Source organism: Lucilia cuprina, chromosome 5 (assembly GCF_022045245.1).
Source record: "Lucilia cuprina isolate Lc7/37 chromosome 5, ASM2204524v1, whole genome shotgun sequence".
Taxonomy (NCBI): domain Eukaryota; kingdom Metazoa; phylum Arthropoda; class Insecta; order Diptera; family Calliphoridae; genus Lucilia; species Lucilia cuprina.
This window is the reverse complement of record NC_060953.1, coordinates 51,735,170-51,750,272: the sequence shown is the minus strand read 5'-3', so window position 1 is coordinate 51,750,272 and position 15,103 is coordinate 51,735,170. Positions and strand designations below refer to the sequence as shown.

The following is a 15,103-nucleotide window of genomic DNA, read 5'->3' as shown; positions in this document are numbered from 1 at the left end:
TCTAGACTGAAATTATAAACACTTGTCGTGATAATATACGTTGCTTGGAATCAGTTCTCAAAGGTCCTACTAGTTCGGTTTTATCCTCACAATGTGTTACACAATCTAAAGGTGAGTTAAAACTTTACATCCATATCGATTGTCAATGTGCGCCCATTACCCGTTTTATTGCTCGCATTATTGAATTCATACTCGACGTTAGCAATTTCCTAGAACATTTTACTTTATATAGGTTTTTCTTAAGTACTTTAAAAAATCTTTACACTTTAGTCAATTGTCATTTAACGAATATCGAAAGAGCTTTAGAATATTTTCGTAAACTATTGTGAATTGTAAAGAAAAAAATGAAGAACAATTGTTATATAATGTTGCTGCTAAAAATGTTTGCAAAATATAAAAAAATTATGTGTATTATCGAATAAAAGACAAAAATTGTGATAATTTTTTATAAAAACTTAAAAAATAATTTTGTTATGAAAATTTAAATAAAATTATGTTAAATTATTATTTATTTTTTTTATGTTTAATTTACAAAATTCTAAATTGTTTTTGTAAGAAATTTAGTAAATTTATTAAAATGTTTGAAAAATTTTTTTTAAATTTGTATGAAAAATTTAAGACTCAAACTTGAGTCTAAAGTATATACAATTTATTATTGTACAATTCACAGTCGATGTCGTATGATTGTAGAGTTGTATGTTATAAACATTTTTTAACTAGAATTTTTTGAAACCAAAACAAATCTATTTATCCAATGGTTGTCGGAATTGGTTTTTAAAACCACAAAAAAACACATTGTTTTTAAGAAATTTTTCGTTTTTTTGCTCGATAATGAATCGTCTTAAAGATCGATCTCAAAACTGTTAATAATAGATGTTTTTAAATCTGATCATGTTATAAGAATCATTCAAATTTAATTCCGGATTGGAATTATTGGAATCTATGACAACCTTCAATAATAAAAAATTACGTTACAACCTTACAACCGTACAACACGGATTGTGAATTGGACAAATGTTTGTTAGTTTTACTTTTTAGTTTTAATTAAAAAAGGTGCCTTTATTTTTGATGTTTAAAAAGAAAATTAGTTTTTTTAACTACAATTTTTTGAAACAAACACAAATCAATCGGGATTATCATAGAATCCTATAATTGTTAGAATTGGTTTTAAAAACTACAAAAAATACATTGTTTTCATGAAACCTTATATTTTCGGTTATTTGCTCGATAATGAATCGTCTTAAAGATCGTACACAAAACTGATCACACTAGATTTGTTTTAAATCCGATGATGTTATTTGAATCTTTAAAATCCAATTCCCACAATTATTGGAATCTCTGACAACCTTCAATAATAATAAATTACGCTACAACCTTACAACCGTACAACACGGATTGTGAATTGGACAAATGTTTGTTAGTTTTACTTTTTAGTTTTAATTTTTTTAGAAAAGTGCCTTAATTTTTGATTTTTAAAAAGAAAATTGATTTAAAATCTTTAAATTTATTAGAATTTTTTGTTATTATTTATAATTTATTAAAAATATTAAGTATTTTACTGTAATATTAGATAACTTATTAATATCAAATAAGTAAAACGAAAACAAGATATAACGTTACAACAAAATTCCTCAGAAATAGTAGAAGTTTATATTGAAATTTAATGAAATTGTTAACATCCTCTGGCAATGGTTAAGGATGCTGATAAAAGGAAATATTTTAAATTTCGGGCAACTTGATTAGAATAAAGTGTTTATTTATGTTGTAGTCAACACCGAATCCTGAATGTAAAATATATTCCTAAAACTTTTATCGTTCAAAAATTCCTGCTTTATACGTCATATTCCAAAAAAGACAAGTTTTTTAATAGATTTTCTAAAATTCTTATTTTTATATTCCATTTCTTTAAACTCAAAATAGTTATTATTTTATATTAAAATTTAATTCCTTATAATTACACAAAGCTTTAAATAAGATAATTTTTAAAAACTTTTTTTTTCAAAATTTCATTATTTAAATAAAATTACAAAATTGATTTCAGCTAAAGAAACAAAATTTATGTTTAATTTTTTACTGCTAGAAAACGAAAAAGGTATACATTTTTTTTCTTTTCAATTAATTGTATAATTGTGTGTTTGTTTTATTTAATAAATTAAATTTAAGTTAAAATTGTAACAATTGTCCTTAATTAATTTTAAGTGTAGAGTTTTTTAAAGTACTTTTATGTTAAAAATTAACATAGAAAATTTAAAGTTAAATTTTAATTCTAACAACGGTAATGGGCTCACATTAGTGTTAAAAAAAATATTCTCCTGTTAAATTGTGTTTGTTGTAGTAGTAGAATGATGTCTATGTTGATATAATTAAGAAAGAAAAAAGAAAACGAAATTTATCGTTCAAATGATTTACAAGACCAAAACAACATTTAAAATGATTTACAAGTTGCAAAAAGACAACTGTAATTAAAACTAAAACTTTTAGTTTGAAATTTTGAAGAACTAGCTTAAAATATAACAAGACTAATCAGCAAATTATGTCGAAACTTTAGAAAAGTGAATTGTACTCTTGTAAACCTTGTAAGTTAAGTCACTGTATTAAAATTACTACAGTTTTTTAATCGAATGAAAGAAAATATTGAACATTTTAATTCAGTGCATTTTTAGTTAATTTAAAACTGCAAATACATCTTGCTAATTTGCAAGACCAAAAAAAATCTCACTTTATTTTAAATGGGGAATTAAAAATCTAAAAAAAATTAAAAATTAAAAAAGTTCTAATACAATAAAACCGAATACTTGTTCTAGTTTACTGTGTTTTTAACATTTACAACGTCTTGCAAATAATACTACTATTGTAAATGAAAATCTAAAAATATATAATAACTTGTTATTGAAACAAATTGATCAACTTAACATGTTTAAAAACTATTGTTAATAGATCTAGCTAATTTGCAAGACCAAGAATAATTTGTAAGTTAAAACAATACAAGTTGCTTAAGGAAACTGTTGAGTAACGTTTAGATTTCTATTCAAAATCATTTCAGTTTTACAACATGTTCTACAACATAAGCCCCAACTTAGAAGATAGTCAATAAAACTGATTTGAGTTTTAGGTGAAATGAAACTTCAAACTTTGGCAACGAATTTATCACTTAATCTCAAAATGAAAATGTTCATATTTCCTAGCAAAGGTATCGAACACAAGTGAAAAGTTAACGGCAGAAAAATCGAAATTAAAATGGTCCAATTTTATCATTTGTTAAATTGTTTGGAATTCACCCAAACATATAATTCATTCACAATAGCTGTTCAAAGTTTACAAAATTTCACCAACAAATTTTTACAACAGAAGAATTTTTTTCGCAACAAAAGTGACATCACCAGTTTATAGTCCCGGCATACTAGAGACTGGTAGCTTCTCTATAGCCCCGGGATTGCAATACACCAAGATGGGATTTGTCGTTGTGAGACAAATGAATGTCGAGAGTTTTACGTGAGTACCTGGCTTGATACCCTACCCCACGGTGGTCTTTTTCATCCACTGAGTAGACTTGACAATGGTCTACCATCGCCGCTTTATTCTTCAATGAAGAACTCAGATGGCAATTTTTGTACATTGGATTTGACCGGTCCATGCACAAGCTCTTTGCTGAATTACTCTTGTATGGGGTATCTGTTGTTTCGGCAACAGCATCGAACTTATCCCGAAATATTGTCTTTACCTTACATCAGTATTTTAACTGTCACTTACTCTTCCCACAACGATTACGTGGATCCCTCAACTAACTGTCCAGCCAGGACATAGTCCTGCGGGCAACTGGCCACTCGTAGTACCAGATTATGCAGTGCTCTGGTCTGACCTCTTTTCAATCGATGCAAGGACTAAGCCAGGCAGTAGACTGTAACCAATTGGTATTGGCCACCTCTTTATACCCCGGAATTGCAATAACACCAAGGTGGAAGCTTCACCAAGGTAACATGCCCCGGGGGGGTGTTTTGACACAATTTACATTGTCAATGTTTTGTTTTGCGGCGTTATGAAACGCTATAACTTGTTCGTAGACAAAGCAACTGACATTTTGGAAGTTAGCCAATCTTTTGGATTACTCAAAGAGATTTGTTTTTTCGCCCCTTCAAACCCATTCCCAAACGATTAATAAAAAGATTCGCCAATTTAATAACACTAATCTAATGATGGCTGTCTTGCTCATCTTTTGGATGTCAACCAATAAATAATTTGTTTAAATCATATATGAATATGTTATAGTAAAACAAAAAAAATGAAAAATTTTTTCAACAACTAAAAGCCTGACGTCATTTTGGCAAAAGAAATAAAAACAACAAAAACTCAATAAAAAAAATGCTCTAATGATTTTTAAAAGTCTTTGAAATAAAACTAAGAGAACAACACAACAGAAAATATTAATTAAAACGTAATAGAAAATTAAAAGAAATAAAATTTAATTATTGTAATTTTAATTATATATATAAAAAAATTTTAAATAACCGTTAAATTGTAACGCTTGAAAACATATTTAAAGTAGGAAAAACACATAAAGCTTTTTATGACAGACTTTATTTTAGTTAACGTTACAAATGAGCAAGTTTCCATTTTTAAAACAAAACAACCCATAGTGTTTATAAATATGAATGAATGAATAAATTTGTTTATTTTTTAACAAAACCACACACACACACGCACACAAAAAGCTTTTACACTTAAATAGCTTTTGCTTTTTTTGGTTTTTTCTATGTTAAAACAACATTTAAGTGTTTAACACAACGACCTCTCTGTTAAGGTGACTAAATCAATGTTAATTTATCATTTGGGGGTTATAGCGTGTTGTGTGTGAGTGATTAATGTTTTTAAGAGTATGAACAACCCCAAATTGTATGATGTACTCTCTTTAATTTTGTTTTTTTTTTTCCTTTTTGTAATCCCCTCTTTTTGGCGTTTATTTTCAAACTTAAACTTATATATGACGAATAAATTTGTTGTTGTGTGTAAGTAATTTAAACAAAAAATATATTTGTAAGAAAAAGCTTTGGCAGAAAAAAACAACGTGTTTCATTGTCATCGGCGTTTTAAGTCATTATTGAGAATATGTTTGTATGAAATATTTTATGTTTTTTTTCTTCTCCACAAAACACATTTATTTTTGGCATAATGACGTAGTAGAAAAGTTGTGCCTTTTGCATGTTTGTTATTATTGTCGTCTAGTAGTATGTTCCCAAACATGTTTAACTTCTTTATCTTCATGTTATAGTTTGTTTGTAAGGTCAAGGTAAGATTTTGTTTTTGTTTGATTAAGTAGAACATTTTGTTAATTAATCTACTAAGAGAATATTTTATAAAAAAATTAAAGATGCTATATTTTATGTGAAAAAAATATGCTATTAAATTGATAACTGGTTTCTCAACTAATTCTGGAGTGGAATTCTTAAGTTTTTTTTTTTTAGTTGAGCATAGGTTTCAAATTTGTTATTTGAATTTGAGAAATGTATCTTCCATAGATGTTATAAATAAGCGGTTATTACTTGAGTTTAAAAGTAAATCGGGATTTTAAGCTAAAATCGAACCAAAATCTGGGACCATGATCGAAAAAACACTTTTGTATCAAATACACATTTTTTTATTTAATTTAAAGATTTCAAAATCAAATATTCGATATCGATTGTAAAAAGGAAATTATTATCAACTTTTCTCTTTCAACTTTTTCGGTAAATTTGTAGCAGTACTCCCTCAGAAATTGATATCTATAAACTAACCCAAAAGTAATAAATATTAGACTCTTCAATTTTTGACTTTATTTTTAAATAAAAAAAATAACGCAAGAAAGGTATTCCAATAAATAACGCAATCGTAAGAATAAGAAGAAGCATTACGTTTCAATGCATTACTTCCTTAAAAATTAATGTAAATTCATAAAATTCTTCGAAATTTCTTTTAAAGTTAGTTATTGGAAAACGGAATTTTGACCTAATTCACAATATTTTTCGGTACAATTTACAGTTCTAAAGAATTTAGTTTTAAGCAAATTTCAGAAGTAATAATTAACTTTTAAAATCTGTTACTTCATCTGAAAGTACTCTTGCATTTGCTGAGATATCGTTGTTTCGTTAATTCAACTAGATATATAAAAGAATCAGAACCAGAAGATGTAGAAGAGTTAAACTTTCAACTGATAAGACTTTCAGATGATATTTAATTTTCAATATATAAACTTAAACACGCTATCTTAACGCCCCAAACGTAACAAAAAGTGGGTTTAAAACTCTAGGAAAAGGTATTATCAGACATGATGTCTAAATACTGAGGAAAGATTGGGGTTTAGTGGTTTATGGTTCATTTAATATAGTGGGCAGGCACGTAAAGGACTTGGAGAACTTAAAGTTTTTGTAAATAAGTCCTGCTACTTATAAAATCTATTCAAAATTACTGCTTTAGTAGTAATGTTGTTTTCTAAGCTTTTATCGATCCTTAAACTTTTTTGGACTTGTCACAAAGATCTTTGTCTCAAACCATCTTTTCCACGTTGAAACCGATGAAAACGTTCACCAAAAGCTTCAGTTGAGGCGTTGTTATGCTTTTTTCATATTAAAAAAGATTTTGAAAAAATAAATAAAAAAATTTGTCATCGAGACCAGAGATGAACAATATAATTACCATCAGTTTTACATGATCACAATAACACTACTGATGATGTATTCTAAAACATTGAATTAAGGTTTGTAGCAATTTTTCACTTTTCGCGAATTTGTGAAAAGTTGGCGAATGCTTTGAAATCAGAAAACATTACTGTTTGTTTAACTAACGCAAACTTCATTCTACGACATCCGATTGAAAGTTAAAAGCTTTTTTAAACTTTTATCGAATTCGAATCGCGAATGTTTTGAAATAATGAAAAAATTATTTCTAATGCTTTTAAAGATTGGAAATCTCAAGTTAATATAAATATAAAACGTGACGCGTTCTGTTTTTGAAAAGAATCTCAATCGAAAACTAAATTGTTGTTGATCACAGAAAGTTAATTCTCTGATGGACAAATGGATCGTTTATTTAAAATTACTGGTGACTGCACTATTTTATTTAGTGCGTTCGGTAGTTTATATGATTCCCATAAGAAACTCTGGGAGCATCTGATATAATATACTTTGTTTTCAAACTATGTTTGATGGTGATATTCTTCAGTTTTAAGTTGCTCCATTATAAAACTAATTAAGTACTTTTTAATCATAGAAAAGTACTTTTTTATACCCTACACCACTTTAGTAGGAAATTTGGGTTTTGTGCTGATATTTTTAAAGCACAGTAATATTAATGCCACCTTAAAGTATACCAATCGGCTTAGAATCATTTTCTGAGTCTAAGTTGAGCTATGTCCATCCGTCCATGTAAACTTTGAACTACAGGTCGCAATTTTAAAGATAATTCAATAAAATTTGGTACATGATCTTATATTGACGAAGCCTATTGAATATGGTTAAGATGGGTCCAATATTTCACCTATCCCCCATTCAACTGAATCCCCGAATAGGGCTTAAAATCTCTGAGACAAGGTATAACTTAATGCTTTAATATGAAAACTAAAACACATTTTATTTTTGTAACAGGTGTAGGGTATTATATGGTCGCCTTCGCCAGATTATAATTTCATACTTGTTTTGATTTGCTGAGAATACTTATAAAATATTAAATCATAAACTTAGTTTTGAAAACCTTTTTCCCCTCTCTCTCTCTCCATACTTGACCCAAAACCCAACCATTTAAGAAACACTGACTCGTCTAGCTTAAAAGCACACAATGAACCGAATTTGTATTTTGAATTTGTAGCAACAACAAAAACCAAACTGTGAACGAACAGTCGTCAGTCAGTAATAAAACAACACGCAAACTAAACGGTTGTTCCTAAAGAATTTAAATCAATTGAAACAGAAAACAACAAACACGAAATCTAATAGAACACAATAACAACAACAACAACAAAAACATGTGTATTACAAAGTGTAGCGAAGATTTTTTGTTTAAATAATGTAACGGTCATAATGATGTCGTAGTTTTACGTTTAAAAAAAAAATACAACAAAATCGTAATAATATAAAAAATAAATTTTTGAAAAAAAAATCCTAAACAACATTGTGATAGAATTAAAAAAAAATTATATATTTTATAAGGAAAACAAAATGTTAAAGAAAATGTTTAAAAGAAAAATTTATGTTTTGTAAGGGATGATGCAAAAAGAGCATAACAACAAGTTTAAGAGAGTGAGAAAATAAGCTTAAGCCTTAAGGCCTTTTAAAATAGAAGGTGTTTTGAAAAGAGAAATATTTTATGTTCTTATGAGCTTATAAGTGATGAAATAATGTATATTTTGTTTATTACCTTCTGCTGCAGCAGATGAGAAGTATTGTTAAGTGTGTTTATGACTTCAAGAAATTCTGTTGTTTTTACGAAATTGTTTGTATTTTTTTAAACAAATAGGGTTATCAATTGTTATAAATAAAAAATACCTATCTGCGCTGCTGTGTTTGCAGCACAGCACAGCAGCAGCATCAGCTCTTGCACAAATGTAAACAAATCCGAAAAAAAGTAACACAACAACAGCAAGAAAATGTCTTAAAAATCATGTGTAATTTAAAAGAAAAAAAGTAATTAACAAAAATATTTAAATAAAAATACACAAAAGAAAAGATAAGCAATATCTTAAATTTAATTAACAACAATAAAATTGTTAAGAAAAAATCATTTAAAATAAATTATTTAAAAGTGTTGCTCTTAAAGAAAATACTTAAATAAAATTACTTAAAAATACAAATTTCAAATAAAAAGTGAATGTTAAAAACACTCAAGTGTGCTGCTTTTCTTAAGAATATTTTGAAAAATATGGGTCAATGTTCTACATAAACTTGAACTAAATTCTTTAACAGCAAACAACAGACAACATTAACCAACATAATGTTAAATGTTCTTTCTGGGCTCACAAACAAATCTAAGGGTGTTTCAACACCACCACCACAGCAGCAACAACAACAATCAACAAAAGTTTCAAATAACAGAACACATGTCACTTTAGGAATTTGAGATTTAACAGAAAAACTCTCAACTCTCAGGAAAAAAAAATTAATCACTCTAAATAAAAAACCACAAGTTTTACTTAAACATACTAAATAATCACCTCAAACAAATATTTTGTTATATGAAAAAAATTTTTCTTTAAAAATATTTTGTAATTTTAGCTTTAATTGTGGTTAAATTATAGAAAAAAATCACAGTAAAAACAAAAGTAGCATTTTGTTTTAAATATTTATAGAAAAAAAACTAAAATTAAGTTTACAAAAAATATGGTTTTAAAACTAGATGTGGCTGTACAAACGGAATTATCCGAATGTTTATGGTCTTCTAGTTCCAATTCATCAGCCACTACTTCACGTACTTCCTCTATACCAGGTAATTAAACTATTTAAATATTTAAGAAAAAAAAAACAAATTATTTGGTTACATTAACCAAACAATTTTTCTGGGTCATCATTGTCTTTTATTGTTACAAAGAAAAAACAACTTCACACTTTTTTAAAACGTTAAAAATTGTTGTTAATTTTTATTACCAACAACATACTTGTCGCACGTTATTAAAGTGGCACAATTTAACCGTTTTTTCTAATAAAAATGTTTTTTTATTACTTTTATAATATTTTTATTTAAAAATATATATTTTTTCAAATTTTTAAACACATGTCTTGTTGCTCTATTTTAAAACCATTTCTTAAGTGGTTTGAGTATTTTTAAAAATTTCAAATATTTTTAAACATCTGTAAACTTCCGGTTTTCTTCTAAAAATGTTCACAATATATCCCTGAAAAGAGGTGTTACACTCTAATTCGTTTCGTAATGCAACAGTTTTAAATTTCAAACAAGCCTTCTTATTGTATATAAGTCATTGTTGTCACGGGGTCGTTTCCCTTAAGAATTATTTGCTTTTGACAAACAGTGAGTAATATTTTTTTAAGACAAAACGTAATGATTTTTCCTAATTTTCAACAACAATAGAAAATTTATGACGTTTACATCATAGAAGTTAAGTTTTTAAACATAAAATTTCCAAAAATCTCCTCTCTGAATCGATACGAGGAGCAATCGGGCAAAGTTTTGTTTAACCTCCCTAAGTATCGCATTAATTCAGAAACTTATTAATTAGTTTGTTTGAAAGGAGGACGTATATATGTCACATTTGAAGAAATACACCCAGGTCTCAATCGCCCCTGTTGTGCGTTTCTTAATCAGTGCCTCAGGGGGGAATTGAACCACCTACGGTCTACCAGATCATTAACCTACCGAAAGCCACTACATAAATAACAAAGTATTAGCCATTATTATCTATCTAAGATCTTTTCTGATATCTCTCTTGCACTATATGGTTGTCTCACCTAAAGCTTATCTTGAGGCCAATAATTTCAATTTTCCCTTCTGAAGTTAAGCCTCCTAAAGAAAGTTCTGAATTAATCAAAAGTAATAAAAGTCGAAGTAGCCAAAGTCGGAATTATAAGGCGGTTATGACAAAAATTACCAATAACTTATTTCTCAAGAGTTTTTTTAACTGGGGCCGAGCATTATCGCTGTTGAAATCGGTATAGGTTAAGGAGCTTATAATAAATTGGTTCTACCACATAGAGAACATGTTTTGATATTGTTCATCGCAAGTAAGATTTCATCTGGGGGTCAAAAGGTCCAATTTCTGATATTCCCTTATGGAGTTAAGCTTATGTAAAAAAGAGTTCTAAATAGATCAATAAATTAATAGTAGAACATGTCAAGGAATGGACTATAAGGTAGACTATAAAGCAAAACAAGTAAGATTTCATCTTAAGGCCAAGAATTTCAATATCCGATATTCTGTTCTGAATTTAAGCGTATCACAAAGAGATTTCTGAATAGACCAAAGTAAATAATAGTAAGATAGGTCTGGACTGGACTAGACCATAAGGCAAACTACAAAGCAAAACTTCTCCAATTCCAAATAGTGGCACGTTTTCTTGATGGACTATTGCCTAAAACGAATCAATCGCATTCAGTATGGGTTCCCTGTTGCAAAGATTTCAAAAGTTCATAATATATAGTTTGCTTTCGTTCCTATCAAATACACTGCATTGCCTTGGCTTTGGTGTCGATTAGGTATTTTTAATCTTATGCAATGATTTATTAAAGATTTTTAGGTCTTTAAGCAGTGGGCTTCAATTCTTACCCAATTTTCTCAATTTACCCGCTTACGCGTGGATTTTGCAGTCTGGCCAACTTTTTGAAATTGCAGCTTGAATAGCTTTTAATGATTTTGCAAGCTCTTGTTAAATTTGAAAACAATCTTTATAGAGGTTATTACATTTTTGGGTCTTTCAAACTCTATTGGATTGCCATTGAAACCGGTGAGACTTTTAGCCTTAAAATTTTATAGTTTTAGTGGAGGTTCGAAGGACCATAGTTAATTTATTACATTTTACTTATTACTTTCGAAAAAATCTTATGCTTTTCCAAATAAACTGTAAAGCGAAGAGGGAATGAGATAAAAAGTTATTAAAATTCTTTTGAAATGTTGTAAATTGTTTTTAGGTTTCCTTTTTATATAAGATTCTTGTTAGAATCTTTTAAACTATATTCGAAGGACCATAATTAATTTATTTCAAACTTTTTTTTTAACTTTTTTTCCAATTTGTTTTGAATATCAAAAAATTCTTTAAAATATTATTTAAATTTGCAACAATATATAAAAGTCTTTGGGGATTTAAAAAAATACTTTGAATGACTCAACTTTGTCTTTTTTTCTCTCAATGGGTTAATTCCACGCTAGACTTTATTTAATTTTTGTTTTAACATTCTCAATATGTCTATCAGTAATTTTGTCGTTTATTTGTTATAAATGAATTTCAATTATATATGTATGTTTTTTTAACTATGTATTCGCACTCGACTTCAACAGACAACAAACAACCCATTTAGAATTTGTAATTGACCGTTATTTTTCGACACGTACAAATTTTCAATTTAACGTCTATATAAGCATTATAGACATGAACATAGGAATGAACCTACGAGTATGAATGACGTAAATAAAAGCAATTCTTTTTGATTTATTGTTTAAAAGTTAATAGTTAAAAAGCCTATAATAAAAATTTTTAAATTTAATGTCTATTAGAACATAATTTAAAATTATTTATGAGTTTAAAATGTGAGGTTTTTTAGTTAAATTTGTTGCCTAACAGTACAACTTGAACAGGTGTTTCTAAACGCTTAACAGCTGTTTAAATTTTACATTTGAAAACATTTGGTTTTTCCATTACGTTCCTGCTTAGTACGTGCATATCCCTAATTTAAAATTTGTTTGACTAGTTGTTCTCTTTAAATGTTTTTGCTCATTTCTCTTTAGATTCTCTTTTTTTTTCTTTCAACATTAAATGCCACTAATGGTTTTTTCTATCTAAATTTCTTTTTTTTTTTTGATTTTGCAAAATTTTCTTTTACGTTTTTATTTTTTTTTTTCGCTTCTTCATTTGCGTGACTCAATGTCATTTAAACAACATTTTAAATGTAAAATAAATTATATTTTATTTTATTACAACTACAATAAATATACATATAGTATATGTGTATATAGGCAAAAGAAACAAACGACTAGAGCCAGCAATTATAATGGAAACAAAAAGAAATTGTGACAAGGTCTATCGTAAACAATGTATTCTGTTAAAGAAGGTTGATTCTTTCAATGCAGCAGTATTATCTTGGTTTGTAATCATAATGAAGAAAAACTTTATCATTCATTTACCTAAAGTATTTAAATAATTAATAGGGAGTAGAAGTAACAGGAAATAATTAATAGAATTTTATATAAAAAAGTATCTAAAACAAACTTGATCCATGTCCTCAATTAATCCTTAATTGATGAACGATTACCTTTTGTGCAAAAAACACTTGCATTTTCTAAACTTTCAAGATAAACTGTAAAATGTGAGATCAAACAGAGTTCTCTTTTCTATAAACCATAAAGTTATATAGAAAAGAGCATGAATTAGCTGCAAATCTCCTAACTAATCTGCTGATCTTTCGGTCTTAGAATTTATTACTAAACACAAGCTTTAAGTGCAGTTGGAAGGACCAATATCTCAATATTTTCTTTTTAAATATTTTTCTTCTCAAGATAAACTTTAAATCCAAAAAAAAAGGAATGATTCTCTTCTCTATAAACAATAAATCGAAATAGTAAAGAGAATAAATGTTCTGCCGATCTACTAAGAGCATAAATTATCTGCAAATTTTCTAACTGATCTTTTCGGTCTTGGAATTTATTACTAAACACAAACTAAAAGTGCAGTTGGAAGGACCAATATCTCAATATTTTCTTTTTGAAATATTTTTCTTCTCAAGATAAACTTTAAATTCCAAAAAAGGAATGAAATAGTAAAGAGAATAAATTATCTACCAATCTCCTAACTGATCTATTATTTTTTAGAATTTAATACTTTACACAAGGTGATGTTCGAACGACCATGATATCTGTAAATATTTTCTTCTGAAATATCTTTTCAAAAAACGAATTTAATTTTAAACGATGATCGTAGGACCATGATCGATTTATTTAACAGTTATTAAATACTGTAACTGGTTCGAAGGACCATAGACGATTTCATTAAATGTATTTCTTATAATTCTTTTCCATTTCACTATAAATTGCAAAATTACAGAAATGTAACTTTGTCAGAGGTTTGACAGAATCTTTAAACGATATTCGAAGGATATTTCAATATTTTATAATATTTTTGCTTCTTTTTACGATAAACTATAAAAACTATGAACAATTTTATAATAAGATGTTTGATTTATGATATTTTAGATTATGTCTGAATGACCAAGATCAATTTGTTTTAACTCTAGTTTAAAAATCTGTTTTATTGCCAAATTGTTATTAAAAGAAAGAAGTCTCTTCTGACTTAGTTTTCTCTTCAATCTATATCTTATCATTTTAATAAATCAGTAATGAATTCTAAATTTTTAAAGAGAGAATTTATGTCATTAACTTAATATCATCAGAAGTCTGTTTTAAAACGATCTTGCAAAATGTTTTTGACATAAGTATTTAACAAATAATATTATTCATATTTTTACACACCCCTTTTTCTTAACAATTTAAGAAATAAATTATATGTAAATTTTTTATTTGCATTTTTAAAACTTTTAAGCGTAATTTATTCAATCAAATTGTCAACAACAAACCAAACAATTAAAATATTTAATTGAAAGTAGAAAAAATCCATCAAATCAATTAAAAAAAAACCGGAATGGCGCCAAAATGTTAAAATAATTTTTTGTACATTAATTTTTTTCACAAACTTTTTCTCACAGTGTTAATTTTAACTTAAATGGAAGTTAATTATCGTTTTTGTTACTAATTTGCTTAATTAAATAAAATATTCTTGAAATATTTTTTTATTCATATTTTTCTTTTAACTTCTTTGTTGGGTTTCTTTTTTTTTTGTTTTGCTAATCAGCAAATTAATTTTTGTTAAAATAAAACTTTTTTGTATTTTCAGAGAAATGAAATACAAACAAAATTAAATTTTTAATTTAAATTTTTTTAAATAAAAATGATAACAATAATTGTCTCTGAATAAAAGACATCTGTATAGAAAAAGTAATATGTACATTCATAAATAAATATTTTGAAAATGTCAAAATATTTATATTTTTAAAATGGTGACGTTTTTTTTTCTCGTCAACATTTAAAAAGAGAAAAATTTCACAAAAACAATGTTATTGTATAATTTATTAAAAATAAATGAGTGAACAAATTATTTAGCAAACAATTATTAAAAAAAAAAAAACAAATATTTTTGTAGCGTTTGTTTTTTTTTTTTTTTTGTGAGGAAGTTGTTTATATACAAAAAAATTGTGATTAAATTTTATTTCGTGTATTTCGAAGGGTACAGGGTATAAAAGGAAATAATTCTTTATTTGGCAATTTAATTGTTAATAATGAAGCGTAGTCAATGGAGTAGTCAATAGACTAACCAATAGACAAGTCAACAAACTAGTCAGTAGAGTAACCAACAGACTATTCAAT

The 15,103-nt window shown here is 27.0% G+C and overlaps 1 protein-coding gene across 4 annotated transcripts in view; it reads left to right on the top strand.

Annotated features, from left to right (window-relative positions):
* The window catches only part of LOC111688935 (serine-rich adhesin for platelets), a 62,611-nt gene that overhangs the window by 31,378 nt on the left and 16,130 nt on the right, over window positions 1-15,103 (top strand). For 3 of the 4 annotated variants that reach the window (XM_046952855.1, XM_046952856.1, XM_046952857.1), the window contains one exon: window positions 6-111. In XM_046952855.1, coding sequence (XP_046808811.1) covers window positions 6-111 — 106 coding nt within the window. Of the gene's footprint in view, window positions 1-5; window positions 112-9,294; window positions 9,448-15,103 lie in introns of those variants that run through there. The other variant, XM_023451438.2, reaches the window with a different exon arrangement.